Source organism: Gadus macrocephalus, chromosome 14 (assembly GCF_031168955.1).
Source record: "Gadus macrocephalus chromosome 14, ASM3116895v1".
NCBI lineage: Eukaryota > Metazoa > Chordata > Actinopteri > Gadiformes > Gadidae > Gadus > Gadus macrocephalus.
In genome coordinates, this window is record NC_082395.1 from 4,964,888 (window position 1) to 4,985,830 (window position 20,943).

Consider the following 20,943-nt stretch of genomic DNA (forward strand, 5'->3'; position numbering starts at 1 on the left):
AGACCGACCCGCATCGTCTGAACTCTCCACACATCGCATGCCCCTTACTAGCTCCTAGAAAATGACCCCACGCATTACATTTTCAATGAAATTAAATGAAATTGTATTCGTAAAGGCCTTAATCACAGGTACAGTCTCGAAGGGTTAAACAGGCCATATATTTCTGAAACCTCCCTGACTCTAGCCCCCCAGTGGGCAAGAAAAAACTCCCTGAATTAGCAAGAAAGAAATCTTGAGAAGCGACGCAGTGGGGGATCCCTCCTCCCAGGGAAGATCAGGAGTGCAACGGGTGCCATCATTGACATAGAAACATACATACATACATACATACATACATACATACATACATACATACATACAGGCTTATACAGTTTATAAAAGTAATGTCTATGGTGGCGGGGTGCTGATCAGTTAACCTCAATGCATGAACACCAGATGTGAGTTTTTGAACCAACCCGCGTTTCCGCTACCCCCCCCGGGTCTTAACCGATCATTCCCCTTTTGCCTCTCCCTCTGTCTGTGTCTCCTCTGCCGGCTGGCTGCTCAGGTACGGCCCCCACGAGGACGCCGACCCCTTCAAGCCCAGAGTGCCCGCTCTCATCCACCACTTTGTGGCCTACAAGAACCAGGACCACGGGGCCTGGCTGCGGGGAGGGGACGTGTGGCTGGATGAGTGCCAGTAAGCACCGCGCGCGTGGTCCGATCCGGAGGGTGGATGGGAATGGATGGATGGATGAATGGGTTTCATCGGTGGATACATGAACAGATGGGCGGATGCATGGATGATGGATGAATGGAAGGGCAAATTAAGTGATGCAAATATAGATTTATCAGTACGCGGCGGTTTGATGAATGGGATGTTGCCCTGCCTCTGCTACGGCCATCGGTTTGGAGCAGATAGAGCTGACACATCAGCCCTTAAATGATATGGTATTCCTCAAGGCGCAAATACTCAGGGGTTCTCCCACACACAATGAAACGTCAAGACTGAAAAGTGAATAAGCACGGTTTCGGTTTTATCGCTTGTTTTCCCCGTCTCTCGCATAAATAAAAGCATTTAATTCAGTATGATAGATGGCAAAATAAAAAATAAAAACGTTTAAATAATGCGATCTCGATAACTACGAATAGCCTACCATGAGCATTATATGTTGGGGATGTGCACATATTCATTCACTGTAATGGACGACACATTTACTTTGCTGATGGCGCGTGCCTGCGGAACATTTTCCCACTCAAAGGCGTCACCCACCAAGGAACAAGTGGTGCAGTAAGCAAACGGCTGACAGTGTGTCTAAATATATCAATGACATTGAGTGGATGTCATAGCACAGGAATCACAGGCAGCATATTGCATCAGGATTGGATTGCACTCAGTTATTCCTGTGCAGCAGTATAGACACTATGATCAAATAGCTGTCATCGCTTATGTCTAGGCCCTGCAACACTGGATCAAACAGACTGCATAGCGGTCTCCACCCTTGTGAAAGATCTTCAGTATTTTATACTATTTCACCTGATGAGCTCTATACCTCTTTTTGGGGGAAAAGCCCTCGTCTAAAACGACATGACCAAGTAAACCCAGAATAGCTCTACATCTCTGGGGGTCTGCATGCATGAGGTTGGCCGCCATAGGTGGATAACAGCCTGGGTAATCAAAATAAGGAATCAGGGAAGTTGGTAGCATCAGCATTTCAGAGTCCACCAACACAATCTGCTTGGTCGTATGGCAGACGTGTTTATGTAAATCGAGATGCAGGTCGTGAAGGATAGGCAGGCGGTTCAGTCATCCTGCTCTAGGACCTCTCCAGGGCTTTGGAACGAGCTGACGACTGGGACCAAATCGCTACGTTTACTGAGTTTACTTTGCCCTCTAAGTGTACTAAGTAGTGTGCGAAGACAAGTTCCATAATCAGATGCTGTATGGAAATTGATATACGGTGTGTGTTTAGAGTTCCCTCCTCGTTGAAGTGACCGGTAATTATTTTTAATTATTTAGCCAATCCCTCTCGGCTCCACATATAGCGGGAGGGGGGAGCTGTGAACATGGGTTGTTCCTTTTCCTGTAAATTAGCACGAAGGGTTGGAGAAGTTAAGGGAGTAGGGAGGACACAGAGAAAAGTTGGTTTCATAGAAAACTGAAATATTCTCCCCCAATCTCGCTTGCTGACCTTCAGCTGCCAATTACAAAGTTACTTCAATGTCACAACTCAATATGAGTTTCTTATATTGATATTTGTTCCCCTCCTTGGTGCATAAAAAGTCTGTCCTGGTCTAGTGGAATTTTTCCTATCTCAAGTGATCCAGCTTCTGCAGGCATTTGACAAAAACCTTGGTGTGTGTGTGTGTGTGTGTGTGTGTGTGTGTGTGTGTGTGTGTGTGTGTGTGTGTGTGTGTGTGTGTGTGTGTGTGTGTGTGTGTGTGTGTGTGTGTGTGCGCACACATACAATGATGCTACTGTATAACTATTGAACTATAGAACCATAGTATGTTTCTTTCCAAAATAGAATATTCCAAAATTCAATATGTTATTTTTCAGGTTGTTGTTGTTTTTCAGATTCGATAAATAGATTTTTGGATGAGATAGCGAGAGTGGGCATGTCTTTCGAACATGCCACATTATTACAAAACCTTAGGGATTTGGTCCATTGGGATAACTTTTTCAAATGCCATTGAACTCTCTCTCCTTCTGGCTGACTCTCGTGGTCCCTCACTCTCTGTGTTGCACAATATGTGTTCCATTCACATGTGTTTGTTTGTAGCCGTTCCTGAGTGTAGGCTGAGAAAGTGACAATTGTACCTCCAATGTATGAGGGAGGAAATCTCCCTCATACATTCACAATACATACTCTCTCTTTCACTCTGTCTTTCTCTCTCTCTCTCAACCCCTCCATTAACCAAACGACCCTCTTCCTTCTGTTCAGGTTCGCTGATAATGGCATTGGTCTCACCCTTGCCAGGTAAGAACCTCCCAGCTCCCCCAAGCCGTTCATCAGTGTTGCATTTCTGTGTTCGAACTCTTGTTTGTATTCGTTGGTGGCAGAGAGGTGGGGGCGGCAATGATAATTGGATCCTTCCTTATAAGGCTGTGCTCGGGTTCCAATGGGACAGAATGTGGTTTCAGGAAGAGAGGACAAAATACTTTCTGCGAGTAGAAATGTCATCGGGTGTGGGAATTGGCATTGGGTTGCAAAGGCAAGCGTTTTCCTGAGAAAAAAAAACAAAATCGCTTACTGAAATACTGCGTTCACACATATGCACCTGTACATACACATCTTACGTAAACACTAGGATGACAAAAGGGGCTTTTGTTGGTCAATACAGACGGATGGCAAACATCTCAGAATAGCAATGAGGCACTCCCAAGTCAATTCAATACATCCAATACATAACTACGACAGCAATTCTAAAACCATTTCCCTTCCTACAATAGAATAAGCAACAATGACTTTGGCCCCTGGCAGACAGGCCCTGTCTGCCTCTCATTAATGACAAGAGGCTACAGAATCTGAATCTGAATCAGTTACTTTTACTACATCTTATTGTAAACAAGAGTACACAAGAATACACAAGTACACAAGAGTAAAATTCTTAGGCTTGGTTCCTCAACAGCCACATAGCAGCAACAATCCACGATAAAGTAAATAAAGATAGGTAAAATCACAAATACGGAAAAAAAGAAGTAAATAGAAGTAGCTGCGTAGATCATAATAATAAAGAGCAATAAAAAAAAAGTCTCAAGTGTAAGCTGGGCCTAACCCCACCTTACCGTCGTCAACCCTCTCCTCCCTGCAGCGGGGGAACATTCCCAGACGACGACGGATCCCGGCAGGAAGTGAAGAACACGCTGTTTGTCGGGGAGAGCGACAACCACGGCACGGCCCAGCCGGACAACCGCGTCTGGGGCACCGGAGGGGCGGACCTGAGCGGCCGGACCATGCCCCGTGGACTGTGAGTGGTCACCGTGTTACATGGTCCCGCCCCGTTGCCCCGAGGAAAGACCTGCTATTGGACGTTTTACAGCCCCCCCCCCCCACGTCGCTTGAGTATGTCAGACTAGCCTGGCTATTGCCAGACCAAGCTCAATGATAGATTGAGCTTGGTCTGGGGAAGCTGCTGTCATTTTCTTCAGCACAAGAGGCGTGATCAACGGGCCTAGTTCAAATGACTCTGTACGCTATTGGCTGCTTGCCATCGCTTCCCTGTCGTCAATGTGTTAAACCAGCCAATAGCGCGCCAGGGGGAAAAGGCAGCTTGGTGATTGGCTCCCGCAAAAACTCGAAACTATAAAGAAATGTATTGCTATTCTTCTCCAGACCCTACTGCAGGGCAAACTCAAATCGCCGGCAGAATAGGCGGGGCTATTCAGTCTATCGAACGATGGTACGAGATAGACAAAGGAAGCAAAGGAAGAGTGTGCGATCGATATTATTTCATTTCCAATCAATAGAAATGTGTAAAAAAAAATGTAACAACCCCCTACTCCAGTCATCATAACACATTTTTTTCCCGTTAGCCATATAAGCTATAGGCCTCCAGTATGTGGTGGTAGAAAGGGTAAAGGGAGTGTACAAGCTGTCTCCCTGTCTCAGTGTTCAGTCACCGACAACATGCACTCGGCCTGACCCCCCAGAAACAAGCTGTGAGTTAGGGAGAAGGAGATCTGACCAGAGTAGTCTAAAGGCCATGAACTGTTGACGAGTCCCTTGGAGGCCCGCTACACCACCACCAGAGAGAGAGAGAGCCAAGCTAACACCAGAGCCAAGCTAATCCCACAATAGGACGCCACAGAGGGTGCTCTTTAAACACAAGGCCGCAGCCAATACATACATACTTTCTCCTGCACCGTGCACTGATTGAGGAGAAGCAAATTGTTCCCCCAACCAAAAATGGGACGAGCTGTGGGGAAGTGAAACACTTAGCAAGTGCTCGGACTAATAATACCCATTTTACGTTCACCAGACGGAGAGCCTCTTGAGTTGTATTGATTCTGAACAGAAACAGAGACAAAGTACATTAAGTTATTCGGCAATTTCATTACCAAGTGAAATCATAATGGGTAAAATAAGGAACAGTAATACAATTAGGTGTTTTAAATTCCAAAGCCTTTAGTGATCAAATGAGTGGAAACTATGAGAAGATGGATCAAGTATTAGGGAAAATAGGAGGAAACACATAGGTAAGTGAGAGCCCTACAGAAAGAGATACTAGATGGACATTTCAACAAGGAACACTCATGCTGGGAGCAGAACAAGAAATGTTGCAATTTCTCACAGCTGAGGATATGACAAGGGGCAGGTTATTTGCTTGCAACCCATCGTGATTGAAATCACCTGGTGGCAATTCTAGCCAATCAGCAACAGCGATTGTGTTTGTGTGTTCTGAGTGGTTGGACTTGTATCACTCTTAAAAGTGAATCATACACCCTGCTCTCAGCTGTCCCGTTTCCATCACGGCACAGAGAAATGGCTCTTTGGGTCTGCTTGAGGAGTGTGTGTGTGTGTGTGTGTGTGTGTGTGTGTGTGTGTGTGTGTGTGTGTGTGTGTGTGTGTGTGTGTGTGTGTGTGTGTGTGTGTGTGTGTGTGTGTGTGTGTGTGTGTGTGTGTGTGTGTGTGTGTGTGTGTGTGTGTGTGTGTGTGTGTGTGTGTGTGTGTGTGTGTGTGTGTGTGTGTGTGTGTGACAAAAAAAGTCCAATGGGTGTAGCTCAGACCTGGTTCATATTTGAAAAGAAGTGGAAATAATGTTCTTTTGTGATTTAGGTTATTGAAATGTACGTATTACACAATACTGCAATCTTTTGCCATCTTTTAAGAATATGAATGCAGATTTTTTTTGCATAGACTCTGCAAACTTTTTCCCCACACTCACCTTTCTCCTCTCTTCGCTGCATTCTGTTTCCCTTCTGGGAGAGAGAGGGTGTTTACAATTCAGTGTCTGGAATGTGTTCAGGAAACCTGTTGTCTCCAGCCTGCTTGGCACACTCCAACCGAAAAAAATACTGGTGCAGCGTTCCTGTGTTGTTTCATGTACCCTAACCAGTGGCTGTCTGACCCGCCTGGGGTCGTCTCGATGACCTGTGACTGTTCAGCTCACCTGCTGGTTCATCACCCTCCAGCCAGCCGTGTCTCATGCAGGCTCTGAACTTTGAGAGGCACTCCTTCAGAGACACTTGAGGAGAGAGAAGGAAAGAGACGGAGAGGGATATCGAGCTTGAGTGTGCAGTCTTTTCCAAACTGCTGAAAGAAAGCCCTTTTTATTATTAATATTTTTAAGTTTATATTGTTCTTCATTCCCGTGTGTGTGTGTGCGTGTGTCTTTGTGTGTGTGCGTGTGTCTTTGTGTGTGTGCTTGTGTGTGTGTGTGTGTGTGTGTGTGTGTGTGTGTGTGTGTGTGTGTGTGTGTGTGTGTGTGTGTGTGTGTGTGTGTGTGTGTGTGTGTGTGTGTGTGTGTGTGTGTGTGTGTGTGTCCTGCAGCAATTTCCCCATCCGAGGCATGCAGATCTACGACGGCCCCATTAAAGTCCAGAACTGCACGTTCCGGAAGTACGTCGCGCTGGAGGGACGACACACCAGCGCCTTCGGCTTCAGACTCAACAACTCGTGGCAGAGCTGCCCCAACAACAACGTCACCGACATCACCTTCGACAACGTGCCCGTGAGTGTGTCCTCAAACGCGTTAGGGAGGGAGGGAGGAAAGAGATAGGAAAGTGAGCGAGGGAGTGAGAGGGGCAGGGAGCGGTGAGAGATGGAACGACGGAGGGAGGGGTGGAAGGAGTATGTAGGGACGGGAGGAGGGAAGGGGAGTGAGAGGGGACAGGAAAGAAGAGGGAAAAAACGGGGAAAGGAATGACTAGAATGATAACAGACCCCCCCCACCACCACCCCCCCCTCCATCCTTACCTCCGTCAGATCACATCACGGGTGTTTTTCGGCGAGCCCGGCCCCTGGTTCAGCAAAATGCAGATGGACGGCGACAAGACGACCATCTTCCACGACGTGGACGGCTCGGTCAGCGAGTACCCCGGGGCCTTCCTGGTGAAGGACGACAACTGGCTGCTGCGGCACCCCGACTGCATCGACGTGCCCGACTGGAGGGCGGCCATCTGCAGCGGCCACTACGCCCAGGTGAGGGAGGAGCACGCCAACGCACATGCACACGCACGCAAACATGCACGCATGCACACGTCACGCACATGCACATGCATCGACACACGCACCAATAGAGAGACACGCACACACACACACACACGCACACGCACACGCACACACACACACACAGTGTGTTAATGCATGCACTAATGCATATGAACATAGACAAATTCAAGTGCAAAAATGCATCAACACACTTGCGGTAAAGGCCCAGGAACACATACACACAAACGTACACAGGCACTATTGTACAGATACACACGCATTCTAATGCATGCAAAGCTAGCTCTTGGTATAGCTCAGCTGTAAAAACGGTTGAGTTCCCCAAACATATGGGTACTAATTGTCCGAATATATTATGCGGCGTAAATAAATACGTTGGCACATCAAGCGGAGAGGGAGGCCAAACATAAGCATAGAAACTAATTTATGGTTGCAGAGATGAGCGACCAGCGGGAGGTAACAGAAACGAGAAGGAGGTGTGGGCTTTTACCTCATGCAATTAAAAAAAGTTATTGAAATGAGGGTTACGAGCGGTTAATATCCAATTATCACAAGTGACATTTCTAACCGGTATGATTCCAAGCTGCCTCTTATGGATGTCAGATGTCATCGGTTACCAGCAAACAGACTGGGATACATTACCCTTGGGTTAAACAAAAGCGTTTGCTAATCCCGAATGATTTTATTCCCAGTATGCAATATGGAAATAAAATGACAGTGGATGCCTACTGGGGATAAAACATCTGCAGAATAATTTTAAAGCTATTTGTGCTATTGTACAGATGGCAGTTAAATGTAGCCCAGAGAATACTTCTTCAAAGGGCGAAGCAATCAATTAAAATGCCATTGTTAAGCGCATCAATGCATATTACAATCTAAATGAAAGCGTACCAAACAAACTCCAGCCCACGTACACACTCTCACACTCTCTCACCTCAAATTATTAATATTTATTAATAATTCATTTTATATCAATATTTTGTATGGTTTTAGACTGAAACTCAGTGTTAATAATGAAACTGGCCTTTGTGATATTAAATTAGTTAAGTGTTAAACAAAACACTATGAAATACAAGTTCACCCATGGGTGAAGTGAACTTGTATCTATAGATTCCATTCACCGAACCCTTTTAATTTTAGAGTTTGGTTTACTTTTTAAACCGCATCTCAGAATGTTAGGGACACCAATGAACCTTTCTTCTTTCTGATTGGCTGAGATTGCATTTGGTTTTGTGGCATCCTTGCGGTTGGATTTTAGTGTTGGGTTAGTCGTACTGTTGAAAGAAGAACCCTGAAATTACTCCATAAATTAAAACAGATTAGCTTTATAGCTTCATCAAAAATGCCACACATACCGACACCCCAGAGAACCAAAGACCTCTTGTGTTGAGGTGTCTCAACACAACTGGCTGCACGGAAGAGAAAAGCTCACTTGATAACCAACTGAATAACTGAATAAGGTTCGAACTAACTTGCACATTACAAATATCTTGTCCCCCACGTGGTCATTATTTGTGTGTTCTGTGTGACGCGACGCTGTCATACAGCCGTGTGGTCTGCGGGCTGCACTTTCAGACGGCAAACCGCAACTTCCATAAATCAACAAGTAGTCCTCGACTCAATATTTCTATCAGTTTAATTGGGTGTTGATAGGCTACAGCGTCGGATAGAAGGATGTCTAATGATACGTTGCGCCTCACGTCTCGGCGGTCGTCGTTCTTGTGTTGTTCTAGATCTACATCCAGACCCGCAACCCGGCCAACCTCAACATGCTCATGGTGAAGAACGAGTACCCCGACCGGCCGCTGGCGCTGGAGGGCGCGCTGGGCAAGAGGAAGCACTACCAGCAGTTCCAGCCAGTGATCACCCTGGCCAAAGGCTACACGGTCCACTGGGACCAGCCCGCGCCCGCGGAGGTCACCGTCTGGCTCATCAACTTCAACAGGTCGGAGATCACGCACTGAAAAGGGGGCAGAGTTTGTTTTGAAAAACAGGATAGTCAGAGCAGGATAGGCCGGCTGTTTTGTTCAAAGACAGGATAGTCCAACCAGGACATGCTGCCTGTTTGCTTAAAAGACAGGATAGTCCAACCAGGACAGGCTGCCTGTTTGCTTAAAAGACAGGATAGTCCAACCAGGACAGGCTGCCTGTTTGGTTAAAAGACAGGATAGTCCAACCAGGATAGGCCATGTGGTGGACATTTTGGACCACGTCAATCGTTTCTGTATCAACTTTTAAGAATAAAGAGTCATCCAAACTTATAACAATTAGGCAAATTTAATCAAGTAATAAAACATAGAACAACATAATCCAAGATCTCAGATGGGAGTTCTCTCTGCGTCTATTGCCTCTATTAGCTTCGCAATGAAAATTCCCCAGATGCTAGTTCGCCCTGCGTCTCTCAAAGAGCTCAGCAAGGAGAAGTCCAATGCATTAGCGAAAGCAAGGACTTCCTATACAGTGTTGTCAGGATGCTGAGAGCCGCTCTGCCCCCCAATAAAACGATAGTATAAGTTAACCAGATGGCAAACCATCGAATGCACCTCCTCAGGATGTCTTAAAGGGGGGCCGTAGCCGTGCCTAATCAGTTGGAGCCCTGGCTTCTCGACCTTCCAAACGGGGTGAGGAAAACAGGCACATACCAATAAAGGGCAGTTAGAGAAACAGAAGGATAGTCCCATCAGGATAGGCCGAGCGTTTAGTTAAAAGACAGGATAGTCCAACCGGGATAGGTTGAATGTTTCGATAGAAGACAGGATAGTCCAACCAGGATAGCCCGACTGTTTGGTTAAAAGACAGGATAGTCCAACCAGGATAGGCCGACTGTTTGGTTAAAAGACAGGATAGTCCAACAGCCCGACTGTTTGGTTAAAAGACAGGATAGTCCAACAGCCCGACTGTTTGGTTAAAAGACAGGATAGTCCAACCAGCATAGGCCAACCACTGAGGGTGGGATAGTCCAGGGGTAAGGTTGTTGTCTTCCATTCAAATGGACTTCCTGAGAAAGTTGCCTTTAAGTCCTACAGGCTCCAACAACATCAAAAATTCACTGTGAGTCCCACTATGGATAAATTCATTGACTTGAGCATAAATGGTGAGCATGACAGCATTGTTCTTCGATTAAGGTCTGGTCAATTTTGTCATTAAAGCCCTGTGCTAATGCTCAACTTAATTACTATTTTGACAAAATGCACCACAGAAATACTTGTCACACACGCCCAACATTCTCTTCCAACACCGGGTGTTTTGTGGCTCCCCGCTTTGTAATTTGCTAAACACAGACCCTCATCTCACGCCTTTTGCCTATTCACTGTGACCTCAGCCCACCCTGGCATTGGCAGGCCATGCCTCCGTTTATCAGCAGCATGATGTGACTATGCCTCTGTGCTCCAAAAGATCGAGCGAATATTAAATGTATCTCTGTCTCCACCTACTGCTCAAAGAGAGGAAAAGCAAGCAAAACTGTTAAGCTGCTGTAAGAAAAACGATGTCTTTGTTTTAACAATTACAGAAAATCGAATCATTTGCGATTAATTAGGGAACACTTCAAGCTACATGAATTTGGTCAAATTCCGACAGACTTTTCTTTACTGATTAGTTCAATAATTGAATTCCACAGAAAATCGAATCATTTGTGATTAATTAGGAAACATTTCAATGCTATGAAATTGGTCAAATTCCGACAGACTTTTCTTTACTGATTAGTTCAATAATTGAATTCCTTGAGTAATAATGTTTTTTTATGGTGTAACTAATTGAGTGAGTTTTCGTAAGGATAAAGGTAATAATTATTATTCCCCATTAGAATTAATATAACATATTTCAAATGCATTCTTATTATGGCTGCCATATGTTCAATTCAAGTAAGTTATGAATGTACTTAGTCACCGTACCGTTCTGAATGAGTGATTGAGTGTACCTGCTCTGTTTCCAGGAATGACTGGATCAACGTAGGCTTCTGCTACCCACAAGGCACCACGTTCACCGTCCTCGCCGACATCCACAACCGCCTGTCCAAGGAGACACGCAAGACCGGCGTGTTCCTGAGGACCATGCAGCGGGACAAGGTCAACCACTCCCACCTGTCCAGAGGCTACTACTACCTGGAGCCGGACACCGGGTGAGAAGACCCACTGCGGCGGTCTGCCTGTGTGTGTGTGTGTGTGTGTCCGGGTCGTTTAGCACAGAAAGCACTCTGCAAGTTAGATTTGATGAGTGAGCCACATTGCAATGTTTTTTTTTTTTCATTGCCAAAATATAAAAGAAGCTTTCACAAATGTTTTAATTTTGTTCAAGTTTGACATTTTCTTGAAATGTTGCCTGTAGATGCCTCTGAGAGTGTCGCTATGAGGAAGAGGGGTAGGCCTCTCTGTCTGTCTGTCTGTCTGTCTGTCTGTCTGTCTGTCTGTCTGTCTGTCTGTCTGTCTGTCTGTCTGTCTGTCTGTCTGTCTGTCTGTCTGTCTGTCTGTCTGTCTGTCTGTCTGTCTGTCTGTCTGTCTGTCTGTCTGTCTTTCTTTCTCATAGCCTCAGGGAGATCCATAGGCAACTTGACAAAACGATTTCAAGCTTTAACGAAACATATGCTCTTGGCAATTAAATAATGCAATGTGGCTTACTCATCAAATCTAACTTATGGAATGCTTTCTGTGCAAAACAACACAAAGAGCTTGTCGCTAGCTGTTTCTGAGCCACACACAAACCCGTCAACGGAAAAAATCCTTGCTATTAAAATACAATCAGTACTGTTTGTAGAAAAATCAGTTCTACAAAGAAATACAAGACAATAACACAGCGGGACTTTTACTTTGTAATCCTCAGCCTGGACTCTGATCAAAACCCCTGGTACGTCTCTCTCTCTGTTTCCCTGTAGCCTGTTGTTCATCAAGGTGAAGGCCCACAACGACCGCGAGAGCTTCGCCTTCTGCTCCGTCAAGGGCTGTGAGAGGGTCAAGATCACGGCCGTCATCCCCAAGGGCAGCCCCCCCAGTAACTGCATGGCGCGGGCATACCCCCGGCACGCAGAGCAGCCCATCGTGGACGTGCCCATGCCCAGGAAGCTGCCCAACGCCAGGCTGGTATGAGAGCACTACAGAGCAGCTACAACAGGGTTCCTCATGGGGGGAGGTGGAGGAGGTGGCGGGAGAGTGCTGTGGGGATGCAGGTAGTGTTGGAAATGATGGTGTTGTGAGAGAGGGTGGTGGAAGTGATGGGGGTGGTGGCATTGTGAGAGGGGGTGGTGGAAGTGATGGGGGTGGTTGTGACAGTGGGTGGTGGACTTGATGGGGTCATGGTATTGGGAGAGAGGTTGATGGATGTGATGGGGGTGGTTGGGTTGTGAGAGAGGATGGTGGATGTGATTTGGGTGGTTGTGACAGTGGGAGGTGGAAGTGATGGGGTCATGGTATTGTGAGAGAGGTTGTTGGATGTGATGGGGGATGCTGTTTTGAGAGAGGGTGGTGGACGAGATGGGGGTGATGGTGTTGTGAGAGAGAGGGTGTTGGAGGGGCTGTCGACGGGATATGGGTAGTCATGCTGACAACCGATCAATAGATTAATTGAATCAGAGCTAAATTGTTTAGTTTACAATCATTTATGGGGAAAGGCGATGGGCATGTGTGGGATAATTTCATGAGAAATAGTTAGAAAATGATTAGAGAGTGCTTCGAACTGGTTTTCTTCTCTTCAGCACTCACCAGAGCACTTCCTGGAGATCAAAATGGAGTCCTACAACACTCGCTTCTTCCACCTGAAAGAAGACTTTGCCTACACTGAGGTGACTCTATTTCTCCTGTCTCTGCAGTTAAGATTGGATCGATAAGGTTTCGACAGCTTTCTTTTAAAAACTTGTGGCAAGCCACCTTCTGTGTGAACGCTATCCTTCACCTTGATGCTTGATCCTGATTGGATGACAGGTGAATGGCAGAAAGCTATACCAACCAGAGGACGGGGTGATGCTGACCATAGTGGACGGCCACGACGGCAAACTGGTGGAGACTAAGAGCTTCAGGAACACCATACTGCAGGGAATCCCCACACAGCTGGACTCCTACATCTCCGGGCTGGCCGATGGGTAAGGAGCCAAGACAAAGGAGACACGCCCATATGTCACATGCTAGTATCCGAAGAGTCGGACAGAACCATGAGGTTGTATATTCTTCCCCAGTGGGACTGAAGGGTTCAGGTCACGGCTTAAGGTTTAGGTTAAGGGTTAGGCTAAGCAAGGAATAGGTTTAGGGTTCTGGTATGATCTGATCAGAAACAAATCAGAAACAAAATTGGCATGGTCGTGGGTATTTATAATGATATTCAATATGAATTAGTAAATATGCATAATTTTATTCTGAATTAGATGTATTGGAAGTAAAGATCTGTTCTGGTTATGTGTGCATTTTTGTGTTGAATATTTCTATTCCCTGTCTGTGTTTCTTCAGTTCCGTCGTCATTGTGACATCTAAGGGTCGGCTGGTGACCAGAGGAGCCTGGACCAAAGCCTTGGAGAGACTTGGTGTGGACAAAAGTTTGAAACTGAAAGGTAACCTTTATCTTCCCTCACAATGACTTCATCAACTACCGGAGGAACTGAAAGCTCATTTTCAGTTCAACTCACAAATATACCTGCTGTATCACCAGATGGCCACTAGGGGGCGGTGTTGCTGTAAGGTAACATTTTGAAGGACTTCCATCGTGTAAAAAGAAAGTAGCAAAAATGATCCACAATTTTAAGCAGTTAAAGAGCAGTGAGGAAGAGTAATTTGGGACGCGATTGGACGGATTGGACCCACAATTTTTTCTGACCTTAAAAACGTGTTTAAAAAAACAACCATCTTTACTAAAACAACCATTCATTCAATACTCACTTATGTAAGTGCACCTCTAGGGGTCTATGCATATCAACAGCGCTACATGCATGGTTTGCACATGTGCGTTCACACGTATGCGGGGCACATGCTGTAGTAGCAGGGTCTCTGTGCGCAGCGGCCCTACCCCTTCCCCTTTGTGTTGCTCAACACCAACACAGGGTATCCCACTGCCCCTCCTCACGATCCTACAACTCTCCGTTTCAAATGAGGAGGCCCACATTCCACACATACATCCCTAATTCTGTCAAGAGGACTGAGCTGCTGATCATGGGGGCTGGAATGGGTCAAATAAATCACTCCACGTGTGTGTGTGTGTGTGTGTGTGTGTGTGTGTGTGTGTGTGTGTGTGTGTGTGTGTGTGTGTGTGTGTGTGTGTGTGTGTGTGTGTGTGTGTGTGTGTGTGTGTGGAGGCTGAGAAAGTCACATTTGGGCCAATGTATGAGTAAATCTCTCTCACTCTCTCCCCCTCGCTTTCTCTTTCTCTCTCTTGCAATCTGATATCACAACCGCTGTTGCGACTCTTCATCTTCCAATTGACTTTTCACGAGAAACACTTTCCTCTTGCTTTGTCTCGTCTCTACGTATTAATTTATAGTAAAGGAAAAATTGAAAGAAGTTTTTATTTTGTTGCACTGAAAATTATGATTATAGTCAAAAGACAGTCATGGTGGAGCTATTTTTCATTTTAAATCACAGGTTTTCTTCACATTGCTGAAAAGTAAACTTGGTCTCAAGAGAACAGCTGAAGGAGAGAGATGCAGTTCCATTACATGTTTCAGATTTTAACTATTTCTTCTACTTGTTGTTATTCCTCCTCTTAACTGATGTTGGCCCACACAGCTCACAGGAAGTGGGAGAACGGTAAACTGTAGGAGGAACCACAGCTGACTGGAGGCTAGCCCATAACAATCAGCCTCCCTAGTCTAGCTGCAATATGAGCAATGAATTTATCGTTTATTTCTCTCCACCTCCCCCTCCCCCCATGCAGATAAGTTGGTGCTGGTGGGCTTCAAGGGCCCGTTCCGACCTGAATGGGTGCATGTGGAGGTGGGTGAGGACAGGGTGAAGATCCACCAGGTGTTGCCCATCCCCGTGGTGCAGAAGACCAAGCTATGAGAACCCTGGCACGTCTGGTCCCGGGGAGGGGAGTAATCGGCTATAGACTATATCGCTAATATTCACACAGAAGCACGCACACTTACACAAGAGACATGGCAACATGAACATGCACACTTACATAGTAGACAAAACAAGGCTGCAAAGCGGCATCAAAATCACTAAAGACCCTAATACTGCCGTCACCGCGCGATCAAGGGTCATGGACTTTGGGGGAGGATTTCAATAGAGAACCAAGCACTGCCCAATACGAACCGCGACTTTGCCACTCTCTCCCCCCAAATCCCCACTAGCCCACCTCCATCGACCACACACGGGGAGAGGAATCAAACTAGGCTCGGGGAAACCAGGGCAGACGCATGCATATTACCTGTTAAATGACAAACATCCGCTTCTTGTGCTGAGTTTATTTTATTTTTTTATTTTCCTGTGTCATGTAAAGAAGAAGACAAAAAAAAAATTCGCCGTCAAGTGGTTTTTTCAGCTGTACTTTGATAGTGGACTTGTTAAAAAAAGAATTTTTAAAAGTGTGTGAAAACAAAGGTCCAACAATAGTTATACCCAGAACCATTCCTTGTTTTGCATCCCCCATTCAACCCCCTCTTAACAACCCCCCCCCCCCCCCCCGCCCAGCCCGGCCCAGCCCTATCTGACCCCTCCCTGGTGCTCTGAACACTGGATTGATGTTGTTGTGATGCTATCCTCTCGTGCTCGCATCATGTCAGTGTTTGTGGGGTTCACCTTGAAAATTGTTAAAAAATACAAAAGGGATGACAAAGATGGGCAAAACTCCGCTGATTGGGCATCTGGCGAACGTATACATGTGCAATTCTCCTCCGAGTTCAAAAGCAAGGGAAGAGTTTGTTCAAATCCGGCATGGACGTCCAAAAAATAATGGATGCTTTTCCCTTGGCCGAAATAGCTGGTCTTTTTTCGGAGGCTGTAGCAGTTAGTGTTTTGTATGTTAAATGTGTTTTTAAGATTCCACAGATTGATAACAGAGATATATTTTATACTTATTTATTGTACAGACACCACGGATAACAAATGTAGAAGGGGCATCTTTTAAGTTGTAATGTATTCTTGTCCTATATTGTATGTAATAAAGAACTGATATAGCTCTACCTAACTGCATTCAAGCCAGCATATGGTACCATTGGTATTGTCCATGACCTGTTTAACCTGTTCCAAATGGATGTGTTGTATATGTGACTTTGGCTTGTACAGTGATGAATCCAAACGACTTTAAATCTTGAAAGACAAAAAAAGCGCCTTTTGTACAGAAATAAAAGATGGTAAATCAATCAAAGTGTGGCCTGGGTGTCGTTTCATCCGAACAAAACATGAAAGGAACGCACACTTTATAGTCGTTTATGTTGCCCAAGTGGTTACTTCATTCTAAATCAAAGCACTCTTTTCAGGACCGCTTTAAATCAACTCAGATAATTGTGCCATGTTTTAGTTGGCCGAGAGGGAAACTTCTGGAAGTTTTGAATACAAATTGGATTCCTTTAGATGCTGGACAATTGGTTCCCAGTGTGTGTGTGTGTGTGTGTGTGTGTGTGTGTGTGTGTGTGTGTGTGTGTGTGTGTGTGTGTGTGTGTGTAAAGGGTGTGTCTCCCTGGCCCATTATAAATCATTGTGGAATGCTGTGCTCGGCTCACATATTGAGAAAGTTATGGGGGAAAAGACCCTGTAAAAGAAAAACCATTAAGGTCCTTCTAACAGTTAATGTTTCCGCAATGCTCTCCCTTGTATGGCCCTCAAATGCTTCTGAAAGCCAACACTAATTCATCAGTGGGTCAGGAGGTATGCTGGTTACTGGTTTGCTCATTCGTTCACAGTTGAGAAAAAATAAATACTATGAATAATATGTCCATGTTCTTGAGAAGACGCACATCATGACCAAGACTGTTGGGTCTTCTTTTGGAAATGTGAGCTGCTCGCCAGCATACAAAATATGCAAGTTCTCTTCACTTTTGAGAGCCTGCATGTTGTTTGAAAGTAATGACAATTGGGCCCAGTACAATAATTAGCAAGACTATTAAAATGCATCTAACAGACTATTAGTTTAGAGTCATTAATCAGCAACTTGTATCCAAAGCAACGGAATATTGCTTATGGGTGACTACTATAGACATTGGGAATAAAATGCAGTATACCTTTTGGATGAGATGGTAATATCTTATATTCGATTTACTTACAAATGATTTCGCTATATAATTAACTATACTAAACTATGCAGTGCTAGACAAAAAAAAATCATCAAGAATCTTTACCTAAATATAAAAGTGTATCTTATGTCACTGTAAGATGCTTTGGCTAAAAGTCGTGGAAGATCCCAGGAAAGAGGCAACTTGCCTCAAACTGATCAGCTTGTAAGAACCTTACTTCTTTTTTCAGCATTGAAAATTGTAGAAAAGTTTAAACAATCCAATTTCCTATGATTTTAGGTTTTCTGAATCTGATTTAAATAACAGATTTCATCAGAACCTGATAAATGTATTTTTTTTTAAATTAAAACTATTATAAATACACAACTATCAAAGTAAAGCACACGCAATTGTACATAAAATCATTTTAATCATTTGTTGAATCACAGAACAGAATAGTGCTATTTGGTGAACAACAAAAATGTGAATAACATGGAGTTTGCCGTCAAGAATGATGTATCTGCATAGACCATGGACAAAAAAACGATCTCGGACACATTTGGATAGAAAAAAAGTATCAATGCGTATTCATGTTGACCACGCCGGGCTGCACTGGCCCCCATGACAGACAAAACACGTTTACATTATGTGAACTACTAAAGTACATGTGCAACTTAATGCAAAGGGGATTATAAAGAACATGAATTACCTGTGTGATAAAAAAAAATAAACAATTTTGAAAAGTCCTCATGGAGATGATTGCAACCGGAGAAGGTGAACAATCGAATACTGATCCTGTGAATGGTCGAGGACAAATCGTGAACTCCTGTTCTCAGGGTTGTCTATAACAGAAGGAGACTGGATTCCGCTGGAGGTAACAAGTTATTCACTTCTGAATGATAACCCATGAAACGGATAAACGCTCAGTCACTTTTTTCCCAAACAGATTTGTTAGAATTGAACCCTGGTCAGATCTGTGATGAGGAAGAGGCACGGTAAACCAAGATGACCAAGAGTCCTTTGAGTCTTCTGAAACACCCCATTAGAGCTCCTGCTTGTTTGCCTTGTTGCCCTGCAGGTCTGGCTTCTTGCCCTCCTTTTTGCTCTTCTTCTTCTTCTTGGAGCCAACCGGGTGGGGCTCTTTGGTCCCCTCTGCATTCCCGGCCTTCCCAGGGAACACCTGTCCCTCCACGGTGACGTCCAGGCAGCGTTCCTGCTGCACCAGGAAGTCCTTCACCTCCCAGGCCAGCGCACCGTCCTTGAGCATGAAGATGGCTCGGTTGGAGCCCACCACGAACCTGGAGGTGGGGAGACATGGATTTTAAGGACCCGGTGTACTCCAAACTAAATAGTCTAGTTCTCACAGACAAAATGGAGGGTGTATGGAGTAAAAATCGCTTTGAGTCATGTAATTAGACAAACAGCAACTGTGACAGAATAAACTAACATCGGCTGTCCTACAGGGTAGAACTTAAAATATTTTATATTTAGCCATTAATAGTTATCCCTATGCAATTAGGATAACTATTAATGTTTAGTATAACCTTTACATTGTGTTAGTATGACGACTAGTATTCCAACACACACAAACACACACCATGCTAAACAAGTCAGTACCTCTGGATGTCATAGTTGGCATTGAAGAGACTGCCCTGCCAGAGGCTGGTGACCTCTTCTGTCTCCTTCTCAGTGGGATCTCCTGACACACTGGCAAAAACCATCAGTGTCCTGCCCTTCTTGGACATCTTCAGCAGTTCCTCGGGCTTGGAGGGGTCGGCTTTAGAGAAATCCACTTGGGGCGGCGGCCTCTTGTGTTCAGGGAGGTCCCCTTCCTCGATGTCATCATCCTTCTGTAACGCAGAGCAGCGAGAGGACAAGTGTTAAAGTGTAAAGTGTAAAGACTGCGGTAACTTGATGACGTGGTATGACAGTCGGTAGCCGCTGGTTCAATGGGCAGGGGGTTATAAAAACGAAATAATAACACTTTATGTCGTTTTAACAACATTTAGAAAGTGCACAACAAATATATATAATAAATACATTTATTAGAGACTACAGTCAACATTAAACCGCGAGTTGTAGAATTCAGAAGCTGAGTATATCCGTGAGTTACATTAAACAATGTTTGTAGCCTTGAACATCTGCAACATTTGTTTCACTATTCTTAAACCCAGGGTCTGAAATCATAGCACATAATGTTTGTGAATAATCTGTCTTGCTATCCACTGAATGAGGAGGTTGTGATGCTGGGTCGTTAGCTCCAAGCTAGCTCCAAGATGTATTTCGGGAGGACTAAACCAAAACTATTCCCATCCATTACCTCCCACTCCTCCAGAAGACGGGCCATGTCCGCGTCATTGTAGTCCCTGATGTCCTTCTTTTTCTTGGGTTTATTTGGACCATCGCTCCCGATTACAACCAACAATTGTGTGCAGAGGAGCAGTGCAAGACACTTCCACCTAAAGTCCGACGCCATGCTTACAGATGGAGCGCTGTGATTGGTGGAGCTCAAAGGCTGTCACGAGACGGGAAGGGGCGTGTCTTAGTTGAGCTGAGATGAGGAGTGGTGATCTTGAGTGAGACGGGCAAGACTGCATGCAAACGTTGAGATGGTTGAGATTCATCTTATAAAGTCTTATAAAGTCTGAATACAGTCTATGATCTCAATTTGAGATCATAGACTGTGTACAATTGTTGAGATGGTGGAGATCATGGTCTGCATAGTTCAGATGCATATACAGTGTGGATGATGATGATGATGATGATGATGATGATGATGATTTGTTATTTTTATGTTTTCTAAAACCTTGAAGTAATAGGCTAAATACGTATATTATATAGTTAGATAAGAACAAGTATAAGGCCTAAAACACATTTGAAAATGTTTCACAATTCCCAGGCCTTTAATCAAGATAAGTTTGCATAATGTGTGGCCTTGCTACAGGCCTATTAACTTTTTTAAGCTGTTAATGCTCGTCAGTTTTAATCATATAAACAGCTTGAAAAAGTTTCAGCTTTGGTCTAATCAACTTCAAAATTATGAATCTGAAAGTTACGGTAATGTCGTGTCTAAAGTTCAGACACAGGGCATTGAATTTGAAGATGTCTAGAGCCAGAGCTATTTAGAGAGATCTCTCAATGGCTCTGCTTAGACCTAACCATCATAGAAACAAACTTTAACAGTGCCCTGGAGTACGTGCACATCTTTCCCTATGTGTTCCCAGAAGCTGAAAAAAGAACTGAAATGTGAAGGGCCTTGGCTATAATTTTGTTTGTTGCTGTATACACGTATTATAGCAGTGCTGGACGTATTTGCTGTGGTCAGCTTCTGTATCGTTCTGGGCAGTCTGAACGGAAATGGACCACACCTCTTCAGGACACACATCCTCCCTAAACAGCCTGGAGGAAGAACTCTCTCTCTCTCTCTCTCTCTCTCTCTCTCTCTCTCTCTCTCTCTCTCTCTCTCTCTCTCTCTCTCTCTCTCTCTCCTCTCACGCATGGATGGGTGATTAAATATAAATCTCTAACAGGTATATCAGAGGTATATAAATACTTAACAGTTGATGGACCACACCTCTTCAGGACACACATCCTCCCTAAACAGCCTGGAGGAAGAACTCTCTCTCTCTCTCTCTCTCTCTCTCTCTCTCTCTCTCTCTCTCT

General features: G+C 44.8%; 2 protein-coding genes across 2 annotated transcripts in view; one reads left to right on the forward strand and one right to left on the reverse strand.

Annotated features, from left to right (window-relative positions):
* Nucleotides 1-16,436, forward strand: part of cemip (cell migration inducing hyaluronidase 1) — a 96,777-nt gene extending 80,341 nt beyond the window's left edge. The window contains exons 18-29 of the mRNA XM_060072167.1: nt 548-679; nt 2,925-2,960; nt 3,796-3,951; nt 6,474-6,654; nt 6,909-7,124; nt 8,885-9,096; nt 11,086-11,271; nt 12,022-12,226; nt 12,838-12,924; nt 13,064-13,221; nt 13,583-13,683; nt 15,000-16,436. Coding sequence (XP_059928150.1) covers nt 548-679; nt 2,925-2,960; nt 3,796-3,951; nt 6,474-6,654; nt 6,909-7,124; nt 8,885-9,096; nt 11,086-11,271; nt 12,022-12,226; nt 12,838-12,924; nt 13,064-13,221; nt 13,583-13,683; nt 15,000-15,127 — 1,798 coding nt within the window. The 3' untranslated portion in view covers nt 15,128-16,436. The remainder of the gene's footprint in view (nt 1-547; nt 680-2,924; nt 2,961-3,795; nt 3,952-6,473; nt 6,655-6,908; nt 7,125-8,884; nt 9,097-11,085; nt 11,272-12,021; nt 12,227-12,837; nt 12,925-13,063; nt 13,222-13,582; nt 13,684-14,999) is intronic.
* A 1,254-nt stretch (nt 16,437-17,690) lies between these two features.
* On the reverse strand, nt 17,691-19,784 carry mesd (mesoderm development LRP chaperone). Its single transcript, XM_060072168.1, has 3 exons — nt 19,601-19,784; nt 18,898-19,130; nt 17,691-18,578 (listed from the first exon to the last, which is right to left on the reverse strand). The coding sequence occupies exons 1-3, from the start codon at nt 19,754-19,756 to the stop codon at nt 18,323-18,325; spliced, it is 645 nt and encodes a 214-aa protein (XP_059928151.1). The 5' UTR covers nt 19,757-19,784; the 3' UTR covers nt 17,691-18,322.
* Nucleotides 19,785-20,943: the final 1,159 nt, after the last annotated feature.

Excerpts from the sequence above, each read along its gene's own strand:
- mesd (XM_060072168.1), bottom strand. The coding sequence starts at position 19,756 with ATGGCGTCGGACTTTAGGTGGAAGTGTCTTGCACTGCTCCTCTGCACA. Across the intron at positions 19,131-19,600 it reads GTCTTCTGGAGGAGTGGGAG|AAGGATGATGACATCGAGGA; the intron begins GTAATGGATGGG and ends TCTGCGTTACAG. Across the intron at positions 18,579-18,897 it reads GCCAACTATGACATCCAGAG|GTTCGTGGTGGGCTCCAACC; the intron begins GTACTGACTTGT and ends CCCCACCTCCAG.